General features: G+C 37.0%; 2 protein-coding genes, 1 long non-coding RNA gene and 1 other non-coding gene across 4 annotated transcripts; 2 read left to right on the top strand and 2 right to left on the bottom strand.

Moving 5' to 3' along the window:
- Positions 1 to 973: 973 nt before the first annotated feature.
- On the bottom strand, positions 974 to 5,914 carry LOC139088632 (uncharacterized). The gene is made up of 5 exons (XM_070637887.1): positions 5,756 to 5,914; positions 4,675 to 4,897; positions 4,011 to 4,615; positions 1,730 to 1,992; positions 974 to 1,506 (listed from the first exon to the last, which is right to left on the bottom strand). Exons 2-5 carry the CDS (start codon positions 4,848 to 4,850, stop codon positions 1,282 to 1,284), a joined length of 1,269 nt encoding a protein of 422 aa, XP_070493988.1. The 5' UTR covers positions 4,851 to 4,897; positions 5,756 to 5,914; the 3' UTR covers positions 974 to 1,281.
- Positions 5,915 to 7,194: 1,280 nt separating this feature from the next.
- Positions 7,195 to 15,056, top strand: LOC139088624 (F-box/WD repeat-containing protein 5-like). The gene is made up of 5 exons (XM_070637879.1): positions 7,195 to 7,624; positions 12,231 to 12,608; positions 12,698 to 12,887; positions 13,684 to 14,615; positions 14,676 to 15,056. Exons 1-5 carry the CDS (start codon positions 7,369 to 7,371, stop codon positions 14,936 to 14,938), a joined length of 2,019 nt encoding a protein of 672 aa, XP_070493980.1. The 5' UTR covers positions 7,195 to 7,368; the 3' UTR covers positions 14,939 to 15,056.
- Positions 15,057 to 15,756: 700 nt separating this feature from the next.
- On the bottom strand, positions 15,757 to 15,828 carry TRNAH-GUG (transfer RNA histidin (anticodon GUG)). Its single transcript has one exon. It is a non-coding gene; the product is annotated as a tRNA-His (tRNA).
- Positions 15,829 to 17,005: 1,177 nt separating this feature from the next.
- LOC139088664 (uncharacterized) lies at positions 17,006 to 17,549 on the top strand. Its single transcript, XR_011544246.1, has 3 exons — positions 17,006 to 17,116; positions 17,174 to 17,359; positions 17,412 to 17,549. It is a non-coding gene; the product is annotated as an uncharacterized lncRNA (long non-coding RNA).
- Positions 17,550 to 21,727: the final 4,178 nt, after the last annotated feature.

Genomic DNA, 21,727 nt, shown 5'->3' with positions numbered 1-21,727 from the left:
TGGAGATTTTTGGGTGATTTTTTGGATTTTTGGTGAGGCTCTTCAGGTTTTGTGGATATTGAATGATAATATTGGGTTTTGGAGGATTTTGGAGAGGATTGTTGAGTCTTTAGTGTATTTTTGGTGACTTTATTGCATAATTTTGGAATTGAACCTTTTGTGACTTTTAACTTCTTGTTTTTAAGTTTTGATGGCAGTTCTGTAACAATTTCAGCTACATTTCGCTTTCTGGCACGATTTATGTTGGGTTTCAAGTCACTTTTCGGTAAATTTTCACCAAAATCCTTTGAAATTTGATGCTTCTATTCCAAATTCATCAGTTTCAATTTTAATTTCAGACAAAATTATCTGATCTTCATGTTTAAGTGGATTGTCTTGTGAAGCATGATTCATCAATTTGATTTCATTTTCTCTAAGGAGTTTGACGTATTCTGTTGTTGATTGAAGCTTATCTTTGCATTCCTGGCATATCAAATTTGAATGGATTGTTGAATTTACCAGCTGAAATGAAGAAAAACGAATGGAATTGTATAAATTGACCTAAAGAGCATTTCATGAATTACTTACTTGAATATTAGTTAATAAATAGAAATTCTTCCGAATTTCATCACAAATTTCTATTAAATTGTCGCTGTTTATGGAGCAAATCCTGCAGTATTTTAGGTCCATATTTATTTAATAAAAATCAACACTTTTTTCTTTAATAATTTGTGAATTTGATATTTGTAAACATTCTGAGTTATGTTATTGAGTTTGTTTATGTGCAACAGAACCATTAAAATGTTGAGAAATCAAAACATTTGTAAGGTTCTGAATGGGATTTAAAAATTAAATATCTAAGCATGATGGGAGTACAATTTTGCAGCATAAAAGAAGTTATTTGCTAATCCTTATTAACAGTTGCTTTCAATGAGTTCTACAGCTACTCACATGATCCTTATAAGCGTTAAATAAATTACGGACGTTCCCAAAGTTTAAATAATGCAAAATTTATCATTTTTATTACAATTGTTCTGAATAAAATACTTATTTTTGTTGTTAATTACATTCTCAATCCTTAAATGTCACAAGTTGGGTAATCGATCAGAAATCCGTCACCAGGCCAGCGTGACTTAGCGTGAGCCTCTCAAGATTTAAACCAAATCCGACTTTTATTCACAGTCACTCAAGTATGGGACTGGATTATTAATCAATTAATCAATTTGTGCTATTCGATCTTGATTGATTTTGTTCAGCAATGGCAAAAAATGGCAAAATTATGACAAAATTACCATCCACAATTTAATCCAAAAATCCACAATCAACTGCATGCTTAAAGATGTTAGCCAATCGTCTTTGATCATTCTCATTTTCAAGTCTTTTCAATATCCAAACATCCGTAATAGGAACTGCATCATCACCTTCTATCTGATCCAAATCAGCTGTCTCACTGTCGTCCATCAGACTGAATGGAATCGACTCAATTCCCATACCGACGCCAAACTTGCCGAATTGCTTCATTTCGTTCTGGAATTTAAAATTGTAAAATTTTGGTGAAAATTGTCAAAAAAATTGCAATTTTTAGGATTTTTTGTGACTGTTCAGAGACGCAACCAAGCATGACTAGGGCTTTGGGTATTGATACTCTATCCAGCATACCGCATCACATAGTCCGGACAATCCTAATCCCCTCAAATGACCTCAAATGACCTCAAATGACCTCAAATGACCTCAATTGACCACAACTCACCTCCAATGCAGAATATGGAAACAAAACTTCCGGATTGGATCCAAAATCCTTAATAATATCACACAAACTTGAGTGATAAGTCTTCATCAGGTCATCATAGTACTGAACCCTCAATTCCTCACTTGTACACGAATACAAAAAGAACGTTATGTCCAATGCCGGCGATGCATATCTCGACAGTTGAAAATCAATCATTTTTGCCTTAACTGGAATGTCCTTTCCATTTGTGTTGATTGTATGGACGAGGAAGTTTGGGGTCCAGCCTAAAAATTAGGAATTTGAAGTTAGTTGCTTGAATTAAGGCAGTTGTGGGCAGTCTGGTTGGGGGCATGGTGCACTTTGGTAGGGTAAGATGCACATGAGAAGGAATAGGAAGGAATAGGAAGGAATAGGAAGGAATAGGAAGGAATAGGAAGGAATAGGAAGGAATAGGAAGGAATAGGAAGGAATAGGAAGGAATAGGAAGGAATAGGAAGGAATAGGAAGGAATAGGAAGGAATAGGAAGGAATAGGAAGGAATAGGAAGGAATAGGAAGGAATAGGAAGGAATAGGAAGGAATAGGAAGGAATAGGAAGGAATAGGAAGGAATAGGAAGGAATAGGAAGGAATAGGAAGGAATAGGATGGAATAGGAAGGAATAAGGAGGGAATAGGAAGGAATAAGGAATAGAAGGAATAGGAAGGAATAGGGAAGGAATAGGAAGGAATAGGAAGGAATAGGAAGGAATAGGAAGGAATAGGAAGGAATAGGAAGGAATAGGAAGGAATAAGGAAGGAATAGGAAGGATAAAGGAAGGAAGCCCTAGGAAGAATAGGAAGGAATAGGAAGGGGAAGGAATAGGAAGGAATAGGAAGGAATAGGAAGGAATAGGGAAGGAAGGAATAGGAAGGAATAGGAAGGAATAGGAAGGAATGGGAAGAATAGGAAGGAATAGGAAGGAATAGGAAGGAATAGAAGAAAGGAATAGGAAGGAATAGGAAGGAATAGGAAGGAATAGGAAGGAATAGGAAGAAGGAAGGAATAGGAAGGAATAGGAAGGAATAGGAAGGAATAGGAAGGAATAGGAAGGAATAGGAAGGAATAGGAAGGAATAGGAAGGAATAGGAAGGAATAGGAAGGAATAGGAAGGAATAGGAAGGAATAGGAAGGAATAGGAAGGAATAGGAAGGAATAGGAAGGAATAGGAAGGAATAGGAAGGAATAGGAAGGAATAGGAAGGAATAGGAAGGAATAGGAAGGAATAGAAGGAATAGGAAGGAATAGGAAGGAATGAGAAGAATAGGAAGGGAATATAGGAAGGAATAAGGAAGGAATAGGAAGGAATAGGAAGGAATAGGAAGGAATAGGAAGGAATAGGAAGGAATAGGAAGGAATAGGAAGGAATAGGAAGGAATAGGAAGGAATAGGAAGGAATAGGAAGGAATAGGAAGGAATAGGAAGGAATAGGAAGGAATAGGGAAGGAATAGGAAGGAAGGAAGGGAATAGAAGAATAGGAAGGAATAGGAAGGAATAGGAAGGAATAGGAAGGAATAGGAAGGAATAGGAAGGAATAGGAAGGAATAGGAAGGAATAGGAAGGAATAGGAAGGAATAGGAAGGAATAGGAAGGAATAGGAAGGAATAGGAAGGAATAGAAGGAAGGAATAGGAAGGAATAGGAAAAGGAATAGGAAGGAATAGGAAGGAATAGGGAAAGAATAGGAAGGAATAGGAAGGAATAGGAAGGAATAGGGAAGGAATAGGATGGGAAGGAATAGGAAGGAATAGGAAGGAATAGGAAGGAATAGGAAGGAATAGGAAGGAATGGAAGGAATAGGAAGGAATAGGAAGGAATAGGAAGGAATAGGAAGGAATAGGAGAGGAATAGGAATGGGGGAATAGGAAGGAATAGGAAGGAATAAGGAAGGAATAGGAAGGAATAGGAAGGAATAGGAAGGAATAGGAAGGAATAGGAAGGAATAGGAAGGAATAGGAAGGAAGGAAGGAAGGAATAGGAAGGAATAGGAAGGAATAGGAAGGAATAGGAAGGAATAGGAAGGAATAGGAAGGAATAGGAAGGAATAGGAAGGAATAGGAAGGAATAGGAAGGAATAGGAAGGAATAGGAAGGAATAGGAAGGAATAGGAAGGAATAGGAAGGAATAGGAAGGAATAGGAAGGAATAGGAAGGAATAGGAAGGAATAGGAAGGAATAGGAAGGAATAGGAAGGAATAGGAAGGAATAGGAAGGAATTGGAAGGAATATGGAGCTACATACAGCATATTAAGGCTCAAATACTCACAATCCCCATGCCCAAGGACACTATATCGATTCCTGGTATGCGTCAGCTTTACCATCTTATCAAACAAGCTTCCTTCCGTCAAGAACTTCCTTGCCTTCACCTCAACATCAGTTCCACCATAAATCTTACTAACTGCATCCATTGCAATGTCAATTTGCTTATTAATAAAGTCATTATACCAAGGCTTAAGTCTATCTGAATAGTAAGTCTCCTCAAGTGCCGCTGCCATTTCCTCAAACATCTTTGGACTCTGATCGCGAATGATAAACGACAATCCATGGAATCGACCAAGTGTCTGCATGATCAGTCGACACAAATTAATGTCCATAGCTTGTTGACGTGATGTTGTGTGATAGCCGCACATGTTTAAATTTTCCATAACCAGGAAGTCATTTTCACCGTCCAGGTGGGACACAAGGCACGTTGACATCTCATTGAATGGATATTTTGCGTCCTTTTTGACTGACTGGAACTCGATGAATTTGGATATGACGGAATTGTAGAAGTTGATTTCATTTCGGAAGAAGTCAGCTGATCGGAAGGTTTTGCGACGGGCGATGCTCTTTGGGGATGTTTTGATGATGACGTGGACGTCGAAGGAGTTCCTGAATTTGGTAAAAATCCATGTAATTATGTCTAAATTCCCTAAAAATCCACAACTTACCCCTTGTCATCCACACCAGTCACAACAACTTTATAGACCACGCTTAAGTATCCATCACCTTTCTTACCGGCATTTCCTTCAAATGCCCACGATGTGTACTTAACTCCGCCAAATTTCCGAATGATTTCATTCATATGCTCTTCGGTAAAGTTCGGTGAAATGAGATCGAGTGACATTTTTGGATGTAAAATTGAGTCTTTTAGTGCTGTGAATTTGAAGTTATCTAGAAATTGATAAGGAATCATGGAATTATTGAATGGAAGTGGAAACGTATTGTTTTTTAGGAATTTGGGGGATTGATGATAAGGAATTGATTGGTGATAGACTTGAGCTAGACGTATGACACACCCTGCTTTAGTCAAAGACCGAGTGACTGAGCAACCGAATGACTGAGCAACCGAGAGACTGAGCAACCGAAGTACTGAGCAACCGAGTGACTGAGCAGCCGAGTGATTGAACAACCGAGTGACTGAGCAACCGAGTGACTGAACAACCGAGTGACTGAGCAACCGAATGACCGAGCAACCGAGTGACTGAGCGACCGATTGACTGAGCAACCGAATGACTGAGCAACCGAGAGACTGAGCAACCGAAGTACTGAGCAACCGAGTGACTGAGCAGCCGAGTGACTGAACAACCGAGTGACTGAGCAACCGAGTGACTGAACAACCGAGTGACTGAGCAACCGAGTGACTGAACAACCGAGTGACTGAGCAACCGAATGACTGAGCAACCGAGTGACTGAGCGACTGATCAACCGAATGACAGCGATTGAGTGACTTAGCAACTGAGCGACTTGATCTGGATTAAATCACATTTAATTCATGTTTGGCCTTGACATTTGCAATTTAAATTATTATTCAAAATCACCAAAACCTTAAAAATTCAAACTGTCCCCAAAATCAACTTCTTAAACCCTTAAATCACAAACTGCATCAATTAATGTCAATAAACATCCACTTACATCAATAGCTGAACAATAAATGGAATTTTACAAGTCTAAACTTCCTCAATCAAATTCACTTGACTTGATGAACATCTAATTGCAAACAAGTGTCTTATTATTTAATAATTTACTTACCGTAGTGACGTGGCGGTAGTTTTGTGAGAATTTATCGATAAGACTGCTTAACAAAAAAATATTAGAAAGCGACAACATTCACAATCAACCAAAACAACGTCCGAAATGCGACAGACGATAAGTTGAAATGAGCGAAACTTGAAAGATTTTTTTTTGTTGTTTTGAAATATTCTCACGAATACAAATGTAGGATGTAGAATTGCAAACAGCTGATTGATACGTGGAGTAATGTTAGTGATAAACAATGAAGATGAGATATGAAGAAGATTGCGGATTTGTGGGAAAATAAGGTGGATTTGGAGGATTTTGAGGGTTTTGGAACTTGACAGCAAGTCAACTTGACTCAATTTCATTCAATTTTACTCAAGTTGATAAAAGTAAAATCAATTTGACTAAATTTCATTAAATTTGGCTCAATTCAACTCAACTTGAGTCAAATTCAACTCAACTTGAGTCAAATTCAACTCAACTTGATTCAAATTCAACTCAACTTAATTCAAATTCAATTAAACTTTACTCAAATTCAACTCAACTTGATTCAAATTCAACTCAACTGGACTCAAATTCAACTCAACTTGACTCATTTTGATTCAACTTGGCTCAATTAAATTCCATTCAACATGACTTAATTCGACTAAATCAGTTCAAGTCAACTAGAATTAGCTAAAATTAACATAATGCAACACTGAATTTTGCTCAAGTTGACTTGATGCGATGCTGATATTCACTCAAGTCGACTGGATGCAAATCTGAATTTTTCTCAAGTTGAATTGAGCTTAAATTTGTTCAAGTTGGCCTGATGTAATGCAGAATTTTGCTTAAGTTGATCTAATGTAATGCTGAAATTTCACTCAAGTTGACTTGAACTGATTCTGAAATTTGTTTAAGTTGACTTGATTCGATGCTGAAATTAGCACAAGCTGACTTGATGCAATGGTAAAAATTTCCTCAAGTTGACTTGATTCGATGTTAAAATTTCCTCAAGTTGACTTGATTCGATGCTAAAATTTGCACAAGTCGACTTGAAATGTTGCTGAAATTTACTCAAATTGACTTAAAGCGATGCTGAAATTTACTCAAGTAGACTTGAGAAGATGTTGAAATTCTCTCAAGTTGACTTGAATCAATTCTAAAATTTTCCCAATTTGACTTGACGCAATTCTAAAATCAGCTCAAATTGACTTGATGCAATGCTGAAAATCGATCAAGTTGACTTGATGAAATTCTAAAATTTGCTCAGTAATCTTGATGCGTTCTCAAAATTCCAGAATAAGCAATCAAAATCTAAACAGAACTTTCTAAAATTATTTTGAATTGAATCAAAAAATTAACGGTCAAAAAAAGTTTCAAACAATGTTCATACATTCACACCCCTCATTCTCACCTTACAGTCTGTGTTTGTTTTTGTTTTGCTATTATTGTTAGACGAACTTTTTCCTCTCTCGCGAGCGATCACAACTTTTATTTTTTTTTTATATAAATATCGTCGTAGAAAAAAAAAATTTCAAATTTTTTAAAAACTTTATTTTAATTTTAATTCAGTTGTATATAAAGTAACGATTAAGTCACAGCTAAAATTGGATGTGTGATTAATGAAATAATAAGTGTTAAGCATGGAATATGATGATATGCATCAAGTATTGAAAAAGTTAAAAAGTGAAAGGAGACAGAATGAATTTGAGACATCAGATTGGGCAAATTTGCCTGAAAATGTGTTGATTAAAATATTTTCATTGTTATCAGCGCGGGAGATATTAAATTGTTCGGAATGTTGCAGACGGTGGCATTATGTGTCGCGAGATACACTGCTGTGGAGGTCAAAGTTTCGTGAGGATTTTAAAGTCGAAAGAGGAATTAAATTGAAGCCAAGTGAGTATTTGTTGATTATGTAGCAGCATCTGAGGTTTATGTCTGGATTGATTTAACTTCTTGTCATCTGGACAGCAAGTCTGAATCAATCCTCTAATTCCCAGCACTGCATGGACAGTAATTTAGTGAATATTGAAGTCATTGACCAATAAATCATATGAAATACGTCCAAATATTGTCTTAAAATTGAGTAAAAATCTACATCCAAACCCATCCAGAGGCATACTCAGGGGACAACCAAACCCCTTTCCCCTCTTTTTTTTTGGACAATATTCTTCAATTTCCTCCCCATGTCCCACTTCTTATTTCGCGTTTCCCCATGTGCAATACCCATTTTTAATTCCCCATGTTTCATTGCCCCGTGTTTCATTGCCCATGTCCCATTGCCTATGTCCCATTGCCCATGTCCCATTGCCCCATGTCCCATTGCTCCATGTCCCATTGCCCCATGTCCCGTTGCCCATGTCCCCTTGCCCATGTCCCCTTGCCCATGTCCCCTTGCCCATGTCCTATTCTCAAGTCTCAACCTCATTTCTCAACTTCATGTCCTTTAACCCATGCCCTATGTCCAATCTCCATGTCCCATATCCATTTTATAACCCCATGTACCATTCCTCATGTCTCATCCAAATGTCTCAGCCCAATGTCTAATTATCACGTTTCATTCGCCCATCCTCATGTTCCATACCCATCCCCATGTCCCAATTCCAAATTCAAGGTCCCATCCTCATGTTCCTTTCCATTTCCATGTCTCATCCTCATATCCCAACCCTAACCTAATATCCAATCCCCATCCAAATGTCCCTATCCCTATGTCCCATCAAACCTTAATTCAGAGTGTGGTTTTCTCAAAGATAACCGTTAATTTTTCTCAAAAAAAAATATTTTTAATCGTTAATATTCAAATTTTTTATGACCGTTACTTTTATTTTTCTTCGTAACGGAAATTTGTATTTTAAAATAACTTGAGTTCGAATTTTTCGAAATTTTAATGTCGAAAATTTTGAATTTGAGACAGCCACACTCTGCCTTAATTCTATCCCAATTCCCCATTCCAACAGCATCACATTCTATTAAATCATAAAGTAATTAAAGTCAATGACTCTCTTCTCTTATTTTTGTGTAAATGTGTTAAGCTACGACAGACTTGCGATTTCCGTAGCGATGTGATTTTTTTTTTTTTTTTGGCAAGGTCACAACAAGCGGTAATTCTTGAGCTTTAGTAGTTTGTGTAGGTCAAATCTAAAAAACTTGATTTTAGTGCTTGTTTGAGTTGAGTTTGGGACAAGAATGATGATGATGATGAAGGATAATGAGGAAGCGATATGCAAAAAAAATTTGAGGTTTTAGTCGAGTTTTTGGATGGATTTTTGATAAAGCATAAAGGCAGGAACAAGGGAACGTTCAGAAATTACGTAAAGGTTAAGACAGTGCTGTCTAAACTGTGTGTCATGAGTTGCATGTCAAATGCATTTTTGCCGTCACTTAGCCGACTTGATGGATCAAATATGGAACTTAAATTAGAACTGGAAGTTGACTGTGACACATTTTGTGATGATTTTCAGGTTCCATTCCCGAGAAACACAATCGGAATCAGCCGATGTGGTGTCGCCAGGGCAAATTTATGTCTTACCATTGATCCGGCAATATAGCCGTGCCCTAACGGACATATTGCCCTATAATCAAACATGTACGCCTAGCATACCTAGTGATCATGCTCATTGGTACCGTAAGTTCATTAACATCGACCATATGCTAGTAATTTACAGCTGTACTGCTCCGTATCTATTCCTTTACCCCTTACAATTGTATCAGAAACATTCATCAAGATTGATATATTGATACCTTCTTATTTTTATATAAAAGTAGAACAAAAAGGTATTTGCAAATCTTTCAGATCTTTAAAGTTTATAAACATTTACTGTCTCAATTTGATAAGAAGAAAATCACGATTAAATATGTATAAATTAAGCGTAGATAGCCAAACAAAGAATAATTTTGTTTAGATTGCCTTATAAGATTGTTGAGCTCAAAAGTCAAGAAGTTGGATTGTAATTTGGGGTTTGTTCACTAGTTACGTAATGAGAAAAATTGACTTTTTAGCTCTCCTGGCACAAAGTTTGGAAACTGAGGACAACGGTTGCTGATTGGCACTTGCAGTTGGAACAACGGTCACCGTTTCGGTACTGACCGGTTCCGCAATGTCAATTTTGCCCCAAACTGCTTAACATAATCTCTATGGGCTTTTGTGTCAGTGGGCTTTTGTGCTAGTGGGTTTTTTTGCCACTGGGCATTTGTGCCAGTGGGCTTTTGTGTCATTGGGTAAATGCCTCAAATCCCCCAAAGAGCGCTTAATACTAAGGAAACGACCCCAATCGACTATTCAAGACAGTTGTGGACAACCTTTGGATTTTCGTGCCACACCTTTAGTGTGCCACATCACACAGTTTCCTCATCTCTGCTTTAAGGCCTTTAAACCGCCTCACACGAGTTCAATGACAAGAACTCAATTAACTTGGCAAAATAAATCGAACGTAAAAATTCTGATTTTGGGTAATAATAAGATAATTTAATAAATGCATGAGCCCATCAAACCTCCAAGGTCAAGTCACAAGTCACACATCTGATGAATCTGTAAAAATGTGATGAATCAAGTCATGCCGATTTCACAGAACTTAATAAGCAATTCTGATTCAAGCACATGATCATTACTTTGTTATGATGTCAATAATTATTTTTTAGTCACTTTTGTAAAGCTTGAATGCTAATAAGGGTTGGAAGTGAATATAAATATTGGATATGAATTGCTAATTGAGAATATATTCAGCTGCAGATGTGGGTAACCTTTGTGCTGCGATACACTTACAAATTCTTGAAAATGGTATGAAATCGTATGCCTTGTGTGGATTCGAACCAGGCTTACCATCAAGAAGGGTCGCGAAAAATTGAAGGTTGAGCACCACTGAATTAATAAATGAGTTGTAAATGTCTAATAAACCCGTGAGTTTGTCTGGTTTATGAGGAAATATATAAGTGATTCATAATCGGATGTGGGACAAGCTGTAATTAAGTGACCCCATAAGGGGGTGTATGAAGGGAGACAAGGAGGAGACTAGGGGGAGACTGCGGGGAAGACTGGGGGGAGACTGGGAGGGAGACTGAGGGGGAGACTAGGGGGAGACTAGGGGGAGACTGAGGGGTCAAAATATTCCTTAACCCTTGACCCATTTGGACAAAAATTCAAAAAAATTCCTCAACTTTTCACAATTTTTTTTTTTTTTTTGGAATTTTTTGGGCAATTTTTTTGATGAATTTTTGAGAATTTTTGAAAATTTTTGAGAATTTTTGAGAATTTTTAAGAATTTTTAACAATTTTGAAGCATTTTGGATAATTTTTTGCTGAATTTCAAATTATTGTCTGCATATTCAATGAACCTGTTCAATACTTGACACCCCAAGCCTCACTCCGAAGTGCCAATAACTCAAAACTCTCACAAACATTACAAAAACCTTTAAAAAATTATCATTTTAATTGAAAAGCCAATAACATTCAATAAAAATTCAGATTGTTTTTGCATTCAACACAATTAAAACGACCTCAATTAAATCTAATTGATTTTCCCTTTAATCGATAGCCACTCAGTTGTGCTACTCAATTTATGTAATATTTATTTGATGAGCTAAATTAGCACCAAGTTGTGAAAATAAGTCACAAATTTCACACGCAACAATACATGCACGTGTCAAATAAGCAACACTGGTTGTAGTTGTGGATATTGTGACGATTCATTCATTCATAAATTATCTGATGATCGTGTAGACTTTGAGGTAAATAAAGAACAATGTAAACATGCTGAATATGTGACGACTTGATGACTATTGGATTAAATTTTTTATAATTATTTAAAAATAGAAAAAAATGAGGTTTTTGACTTGATTGTGACAGTTGAGGAGCAGAAAGGGGGTGAAATTGAATATTGTGGGTTTGATAAGGTTTAGGAATTTAGGATTGAATTCGAATAGGTTCAAAAAATTCAGAATAATAACCAAAAATCCCGAAGAATTTTGAATAAACTTCAAAAAATTCCTAATAAGTACGAACAATCCCAAAAAAGTCCGAAAACTCCCGAACGAATCCGAAGATTCAAAAATAAGATCCGAAAAATTCCGAATTAAATCCGAAAAATACCGAAAAAGTCTGAACAATCCCGAGAAAGTCCGAACAATCCCAAAAAAGTTCGAAAACTTCCGAAAAAATCTTTAATAAATCCGAAAAAAGCGAAAAAATTCCGAACAGTTCCGAAAAAGACCGAAATACCCCCAAAAAATCCGAAGATTCTCAAATAAAATCCGAAAAATCACGAAAAAGTCTGAACAATCCCGAATAAAATCCGAACATTTCCGAATGAATTCTGAAAATTCCCGAAAAATCCCGATCAAAATCCCGAAAAATCCCAAATAGAACCCGAAAAATTCCTAATTTAATCTAAACACTAAATGAGGTCATCCAGATGACAACCGACCAAGTCCAGACCAACCAAATTCCAATTAAATACCTCAATAACCAATTTTCTAATTCTTTCAATATTCTCCATCTCATTTCCAGACACCGACAACTGGTACAACGAATACAAACGCTTAGTCGACAATGTGCCTTTAATTCTCACCGAAGTACTCACCGAGCATTCACATCAAGTCTTACACGTGAGCTTCAGTAACAATGGTAAACTATTCAGTACGTGCTCAAAAGATGGCTTTGTGATTGTTTGGACATCAGACTTTCCATCACAACTGAAGCACAAATATGATATGAAGACATTAAGTTGGAAGTACACACAATTCTCACAATGGAACCGATCTGACAGCTTACTGCTTGTGTCTGGTGTACATTTTGGTAGTTTTAACTCAACATCCGGTGAAATTGCTGTGTTTAGCCTGGCTGATGGATTTCATTTGAGGGCGAGGGTGCAGTCGAAGCCTTATGGTGGGTATTAGTAGGGTCAAACCCCTCCCCCAGACTCCCATTTCCCCATTTTTACCCAATTTTCTAATCAATCCTTTATTCAATTGTAGACATTTTTGGATGCTGGCTATCCAATCAACACATCCTCTCCGGTGACCTCAAGTGGCTCGCTCATCTCGTCTCGAAATCAACAATTTGGATTAGCAAAGCAAATCAAGAAATTGACAATGAAAATGTGCCAGTTATGAAAGAGTTTTTGAATTTCTACAATAGAAATGCATCGTCAATAAGGAATTTGATGTGAGTATATTGAGGTTTTATGGATAGATTTGGGTAAGGATGGTGTCTAGTAATGTGGATTTAGGTTAGAATTGCATGGATATGGTGTCGATTTTGGGCTGAGGTCAATCTCCTGCGTGATGCATTTTTAGATGAATTGCAGGACTAAAAAGTCCAGGAATGTGGAGCAAGGACAGCATTGGACTAGCATGGTGTGAGTTCAGTGCATCGGTGGGTAACCTGCGTAATAGGGCACACTGGATGACTTGTGGTGCTGCAATGTCTTAGAATGTTGAGTTAGCATAGCATTATGCGTGCATTGGGTAACCTGCATGTCGCGGTGTAGGGTAGCATTGTGTGGGCATGGTGTCGGTTTGGCGCAGTTGTGGGTGACCTGCTTGATGCATTATTGGATGACTTACAAGACTAAAAGGTCCAGGAATGTAGAATTAGAATAGCATTGAGTTGACATGGGGTTAGTTTTGGGGCAGTGTCGAGTAACCAGTATGCCAAGACACACTGCATGAGTTGCGGCTCATAAAGGTCGAGAAATGTGGATAAACGATAGGAATGTGTAGACATAGTGTCAATTTAGGGCAGTCAAGGATAACCTGCATGCTGTGACAGATTCAAAATGTGCCATAGCACAAAATAGGTTGTCCAGGACAGGCTTAAGGTGTAATTCTAATCTAAATGGACTAAAAGCTGTCAAAATTGATCAGATTTGCACCATTGTTGTCTGTTCCACACTTAATCTTGCTTTACACCGACCATATCAATCCCTTGTTACTAATCAATTCCCTTTCCATCTTCTCAGGATCGCCAGATGTCCATGGCTTGACGATGTCACTCCACCACCACCAGATCAATCATCCAGTGAACAATCAACATCATCTCAATCGAATAATCAAACTGTATATCAGCCAGGCAATCCAATGTCGAATCTCACAACACGACCGCCCGTAGCGTCAGGCTCAGCATCAGTTCCAGTACCAGATGCATCAAATTCAGAAGATAATTTTGGATATGATCGTCCATTCAACTACTCAGATGAGTTCAGAAAGGAACTTGAGGAGAATTTTAGTGAATCATCATCAGAACTTGATGACTTTATAGATGTTGATATGGCAATTGATGAGGAAGATGTCGACGATGACTTGTATGAGCCAAAGTACTTAATATTCTCAACCGGTTCCAAAACTTACACGCCACATCAAATCGGCTTCAAGCGTGTCCTCAAGACAAGCTTCCCAAAAAAACTCGAACCAGGTCCACCAATTAAGGAACGAATTGCACTTCAAAAGCGACGTCGAGAACTTCAGCAGATAATTGAGCAGCTAAGTCCCGAGGAAGCACGACTTCAGTTCCAACACTTCCCAGAACTGCGTGCCGACCCAGATTGGGCAAATTTTGATTCCGTTTCGAGTCGCTTTGACGGTGTCGATGCCTTAATTGACCTCGAAGGACACATCATTGGTATGGGATTGAGTCCCGATCATCGGTTCCTTTACGTCAATTCACGTCCATGGCCACAAAATTGTGTCATATCAAATCCATTGGAACCGCCGCCAATATCACAGGAAATTGACATTCATGTGATTGATTTGCAGACATTGAAGAAGGTTGGGACAATGTTGAGGGCACATAAGGCATACACACCAAATACTGAGTGCTTTTTCATATTTTTGGATGTTTGTGATGACTTTGTTGGATCGGGTGCTGAGGATCGTCATGCGTACTTGTGGGACAGTAAGTTTAGAGCTTTTAATACCTTTGGAACTTGACTTAACTTTTACTTCCATTTTTTAGGATATTACGGGATGTGTCTGGCCTCATTCCCACACAATGATGTCGTCAATTCCGTCGCATTCAATCCCAAAGACAACGAAATGTTCATCTCGACATCCGATGACTATGAGATTAAGATATGGCGAAGTCAAGCATCAATTAGGGAACGTGGAATAGCTGAAATGTCACGTGCTAATGAAATACGATTAAAGAATATTAAGAAGAAGGGTGAGGAAGTTAAACGACCAACGTATACAGCTAATGATGGCAAAAGCATTAATTAAATTAGATTTTATTATTTTTTTTTTTTACCCTGAATTTGAGTTTTTGGTTTTTATGCTGTAAAGTTTTATGAGAGAAATAACCAAAAGTATGAGAAATAAAATTATGAAAAAAATTGGATATGCTGTGTTTTAATGATGATTTAGATCAGTGGTGGACAACCTGTGTGCTGCGACACACTAGTGTAGTTGATGACAAAATGTCGTATGAATCGTATGTCGTTTGCGGTTTCAGGTTTTGAGGTTTATCAACAAGGTGAACCGCAAAAAAAGGTTGTGCACCACCTTTTTTTTTTTTCGAGTCCATGATCGAAGGATTGGTATGGCAAGGACTAACTTACTAAACCGATACTGACTTCGCTGGCCGTACAGATCAATTAGCCATCCATGTCCTTCCTTAGTTTACGTCTGAAGCTTACTCTATCACTGGTAACTGATTGCCATTTACAGATATGCCAAGTGCATTATCGTCAGTCTCTGTAAGGTGTGCGAATGCAGAATGTATGCAGTCACGTACTGCACTAAGTCTAACCACGCCAAAGATCAACCTTATCTTTGGGCGGTGGAGACAGTTAATCCAGGCCACATAGTGGGACGCAATCAAACGAGGCCCTTGTTAACACAGGATGTGTTGAGCTAGCAAGCCTAATAAGGGAGGCAATAGATCACAGTTGATCTGTACAGCCATCGAAGTAATTAAGCAAGTAAGTGCATTACCATCTACATCGACAGCATCATTCCTAAACCAGTATCTTGTCCTTAACTCCTTCCCCTAACCCAAAAAAACAAATAAATTCTGCCAAAAAAAAAAGTTAACAATTTGCCGTGACCAGGATTCGAACCTGGGTTACTACGGCCACAACGTAGGGTCCTAACCACTAGACGATCACGGCTTGCTTTTGGCAATTGTTTCATGCTCATGAATGCTGTTTGGATTAAATCAGTATTTGAAGCACAGTTGGAATTGAAATTGATTCACTTTCTCTTTCATTGGATACGCATGAATTGGTTTACTACATGCAGGCATTAATGCTTTATGTTAAGTTGATTGCTTTGTATATGTTGATGTTGGGATTGGGCGGTTGTAAGACTTAAAATCCTTAGTTTGATTGTAGCGGTTGTCATCCTTCAGAAAAGGTGGTTTGGATACGCTGAACATTTCCAGGCACATAGCTCGGTCACCAGCTGTGTATTAAGGGATATCAAGGAATACCACGAGAAGCTATACACTTGACATTTTGTCAGCTTCGGTGTCATGCACCAGCTTCCCCAATTCTCCCCACCATTGCTTTAGTCAATATAAAACATATGCATGATTTATCAATCCTAGCTTAATCATCAGCCTTTGTAGTTTGTGGTGAGTTTTTGTTCAAAATTATCATAATCTAAAATTCTATTAAAGCTTAGTTACTCATAGGCGACCGGTTAGTCTTATTGTTAGATTTAAATCATTTGGATTCCTCAAAATTAATTTAATTTTGGAGTTTTCTTCAGTAAATTAGCGATGGATGCCTTAAAATTCCTTTTTTTGCTGTAAGTTAAGTTGAGATTATTGAGAAATAATTAAAAAAATTAAATTTAATTTTTCTTAGCATGATTATTCATCTTTCTGAACAATTTTGCGATTGTGATCAAACGAAGCTTAATAAATTTATTGAGCATATTTCCTGGATGTAAGTATAATTTAAAGACCAAGTGACTGCGTGAACGGAACAGACTGAAGAAGACCGAAGACTACCGAACACTACCTAAGATTACCGAAGATTACCGAAGACTAACGAAGATTACCGAAAACTACCGAACAGACCTAACAGACCGAATTGACCCAAAAAAACTGAAGAGACCGAAGATGCCCGAAGGCTACCGAACTGACCGATATGACCGAACAGTACCGAATAGACTGAACAAAACCGAGCAAGACCGAAGATGACCGAAGACTACCGAAATGACTGAACAGTCCCGAACAGAACCGAACAGAACGAACAAGACCGAAGATGACCGAAGACTACCGAAATGACCGAACAATCCCGGACAGAACCGAATACTACTTTATTATGTCTAATTTCAGCTTACTTGTCCTGTCAACAATCGTCATTGGTCTGGTTGTATTTGTTTGTGTGTTATTTAAAAAAGTGAACAATCCTCCTCAATCTGTTGACAGCACTGATGTTCCTGACCATGGTAAGCTATAGGAAATCCATTGAATATCCTTAAATACTTTCAAAATCCTTCCAAAAGTGTCAAATAACAATTTCGAAGACATCGAAGCTGCACCGCTCAATCAAAACGAATTCAGTTTAATACCTGAGCTCATAAAGTCACCATCAGTGCCAACAGTAGCGTGTGATTCTGTTCCTATTTATGACACACCAATTAGACAGAATAATGCATATGAGGAAATTCACAGTTTTCAATTGAAAAAATGTAAGAATTCAATTTTTTTTTATTGATGAATTTTTAACAAATTTCTTTTCAGTTCAATTGAAGGACGTCCAATATGATGGTGATGAAGTCTAATCGATTGATTATGAATGATTTTTTTGTTTTATGTTACAAAATTTATGAATTTTGTTTGTATTTTTTATGAATTTCTGATGATTAATCTGAATAAACCGCAATTTTTATCGTACATTTTATTTTTGAGTCATTTGAGGGACAATTCACTAATTACGTAACGTGAAAAAAGTCGATTTTATGACCCTCATCATCTTCTCATTGATAGCATAATCTGGGGACTGCATTTTGGTGTCTGAATCCAATGAAATTTGGAGTCCGACGTCAAGAAGTTCTACCAACTCTGATTTAGTCTGAATAACAAAATCCCAACACCCATTTAGTAACTAAGGGTACCCGATGCAGAAGCTGATACTGAGACTACGGTCTGCCGGGTAGACCTCACCGTGTAAGCTTCCCTGGGTAGGCTTCCCTAGGTAGACGTTCTCGGGAAGACTTCTCCTAGTGGACTTCTCCTGGTAGATCTCCCCGGCTAGGCTTCCCAGAGTAATCTTCCCTGGATAAGCTTCCTTGCATACACTTCCCCGAGTAGACTTCCTAAATTGACTCCAAGAAGACTTGTCGGATAGACTTTCCGAATAAACTCCGGGTATCAAGTTTGACTTGGATTTTTGTATGGAGTCGAGTCGACTTGAGTCGTCTCTAGTTGACTTCCCGGATAGACTTAGTCTCGGTATCATTCTTGATTTCGATTTCGAGAATTTGTCGAGAACAAGAATTCTAAGAACCTCACATTCTACCCATAAGAACGTTACGTAATAACTGAATAGCCCCTAAATCAACGATTCATTACCCGTGCAACAAAAGCCTCCATTTCACAGCTCCATATAGTTTTGAGAACCATTTAGCATCCTTCATTTTGATCTGTGTTACTCGGGCTTATGACTAGGCTTAATCTGTACATTAATTCGCTCAGTTTCAATTTGATCATATTCATCAACAGTGAGAAGTTAGAACTAGAATTCCTAAACAGTCATTTTAATATAATTCTTCATACAAAATGAATAAAAAATTATTTTTGACAGTTTTAATGTAAGTAAAAAATTGGTTAATCGATCTAATGTCTGGCCACAAGCTGGTGTGACCCTGACTCTGTGTCCTAAATCTGATTTGAGTCAAGCCAAACTTGTGTCAGATTTTGGATCAATTAATCAGCCTAAACAGGGATAGATACAACTTTTAGGTACTTTACTAGTCATTTTGTACCAAAAAATCATATCCTTTGCCTGCTAGTCCTATACTAATCATTAATATATACAATATTTAGGACAATTCTCCTCAGCACATCAATTTTAGTGTCGACCCAGCATAATGATACGGAAATTATTCATGATGCTGTTACTGAAGCAGTTCCAAATACAACGCATGTCGAATATGATGAAACTACATACAATGAGATATGGACAGAGTCAACAACACAATCAGTGCCTCATGATGATGACAATTCATGGATTAACATCATTATTGTATTATTCATTGTATCTATGATTGTATTTGCTATTATTAATGTTGCATTATATGTAATTAATATATTTTCTTTGTTGTATGGGGCAGTTTAATAAAGTTTAATGATTTAGTGGGGGAGGTTGCATGATGTCTTGACATCCACAAATTGGACAGATTGGGTAATTGATCCAAAATTCGGAATTAGGCGGAAGTGGCTCTGAGATGATGCCAAATTCAGTTAAAATCTGGATTCAGACCGTTGTAAACCTAGCATAGTGCCAAATTTAAACTGAATCCTGCACCATGCCAGAGTTAAGTCGGTCTGATGTCTTTTAAATCCGGTATCTATAACTGAATCCGGCATCATCTCAGAGCTATGTCGACTTAGTGATGGATTTTGTATCGATTAATCAATTTGTGCTATTTGGGTGGATATAGGGTCGAGTATATCTCAGTATATATCAAGAATATTAAGTCTAAAGACAAGGTTGTATATTAAGAATTAATAAAGAAAGTTGAACAAAAACTATTAAAAATATTTGAGTATTTAATCATCAGTAAGTGCATCAGTAAAGGTTCCTGATGCCGACTACTCGGGTAGTCTCGGTCATGACAAATTCTCGAGACCGAGGGTAGTCAAGATTCAGGTCAGTTTCTCGGTTTCGGTCTCGTTCTCGATCTCGGCATCGGGATGCCTTTGGGAATGGGGTTGCTACAATATTAGCAGTATGAAATATCCGAACGTTCGGAATTATATTTTACAGTCTTGATTCATCATTCATATAGCTCATATTCATATTCATTTATTTTGTGTCAGCATCCAGATTAGTTCAGTTCATTAATAATACAAAATTGTTAAGGAGCAAAGCATCATTTTAATTTGGATTTCCACAATGAAATTTACCTGGATTTTCGTTCTGTAAGTTTGAATTTTAATTCTTTTTGTTAATAAAAATGCATTTTTTTTTTAAATCAATCTTAAATATTTTAACAAATTTTATTTCACAGGACTCTTTGCCATCTTCTGTTGATGTCCTATGGGGCAGATCCAGTCAAATCAGGTAAATATCCTTAAGCATTTGTCGAGACAGATACCGAGACTATCCGGGAAGTCTCAGTCTCAGTCTCTGTCTCGGCATCGCGAACCATTAAGCTCAAATTACTTAATCGATCCTGAGTCCAACACAGAAGACCGGTGTGACTCTGAAAAAGAATCAAATTTAAATCAAACTTCAGAGTCACGTTGACCTGATGTCGGATTTATAATCGATTAACCAGTTTGTGCTATTTGGGAATTAATAATCTAATTTAAGATGAATCAACAGTCATTAGAGCTAAGCCGACACAATATGAATATGACATTAATGAATTGATGAGTAAGTATCCTTAGTAAGCTAGCTGTAAGCAGAGTAAGCCGAGAGTAAAGGTTCTCTAGCTCTACCCCAAAGCCTCATTCCCACAACCTCTAATTCTTCTTCCTTTACATTCCACTATACAGAGTACTTTCATCGTGAAACAACAACAACAACAACCGAGTCAATTGACATACCAGATGAAGAAGAATTCAGTGACATCATTGAATTTGGATATTATTCACTTTTGATGTTTACTGGTGTCATGTTAGCTGTCCTTGTGTTTATGATTTTCCAGAAAATCGCCGAAATTAAAATTTGGTGTAAGTTGAGTAAAAATCCACCAAAGCCTCAATATCAGAATTTGGGTGATCAGATGATGAGATCACTTGTAAGTGAAAATGAGTATTTGGTGCTTCCGAATGGAAAGGCATGAGAATCGTGAGGGGATTTTAAAGCATTATTCATATTTTAATATTTGTTGAATCATTAATGGCGAATTATAATGCGTATTTTATGTATTGTCATGGATAGGAAATTGCAAATAAAATGATATTTTCATTTAAAGTATTTTACTTAATTAATTGAACAAAATACTGAAATCGAAGGCCGAATACAACCGAGTACGTCCGAAAAATACCGACAACAAACGAAGACAACAAACGAAGAAGAAGATCGAGAACACTTAGCTAAAATGTTCTAAACAACAACAAATTCCTTATCAATCTAGAAAATCCAATAAATTATAACACAGGCCACAATTATTTGTGTAAAATCATCAAATAAAATGAATAATCCTCAATATTATCTATCATGGATAATTGTTATGATCTAATCATAATGATTTAATTTACATTGTATAACAATTCATCATTTTTCAGTTAAAATAAATATTGTGATGTAATTAAATTTGAATTTCAAAACAAAAATTTCTAATGATAAATTAAATTCCATCTCATGCATTAATATCATTTGAATTTAGAGGTTTAGTAAATCAAGTTTGGTGTCTTCTATACAAATTAACAAGTTTCAAAGAATTATCATTACAATTTAGAATTTATTGTGGGAATAATCATTAATTTAGTTAAGTATTAAATAGTTCAATTAAGTCCTTAAATAAGCTCCTTAAATAAAATTTGTGCCGTGGTAAATTAGTGTGTTATCATGTGCAGCCACGGCCGACAGGCTTTCCACTAAGATGCACAGTATCACAAAAAAAATTGGACAACACTGGGTTCAAATTGACAGGAACTTGATCCATAAACTGCTAAACTGCCAATGCAAACCTTTTCAGATCCTACCATCCTACCATCCATCCTTCCAACCATACGATCATACAACCATACAACCATACAACCAAACAACCATACAACTAAACAACCATACGACTATACATGCATCGCTCCTGCTAAATGCAAAAGTCCTTAAAACAATCAAAATCAATCTAATCAAAGAACATTTAATTCACAGATCCAACAGA

The sequence above is a fragment of the Chironomus tepperi genome, unplaced genomic scaffold, assembly GCF_022539635.2.
Source record: "Chironomus tepperi strain 1889 unplaced genomic scaffold, CSIRO-AGI_Ctep_v1 contig_168, whole genome shotgun sequence".
Lineage (NCBI taxonomy): Eukaryota > Metazoa > Arthropoda > Insecta > Diptera > Chironomidae > Chironomus > Chironomus tepperi.
The sequence above is the reverse complement of the archived record's forward strand: the minus strand, read 5'-3'. Positions and strand labels throughout refer to the sequence as shown.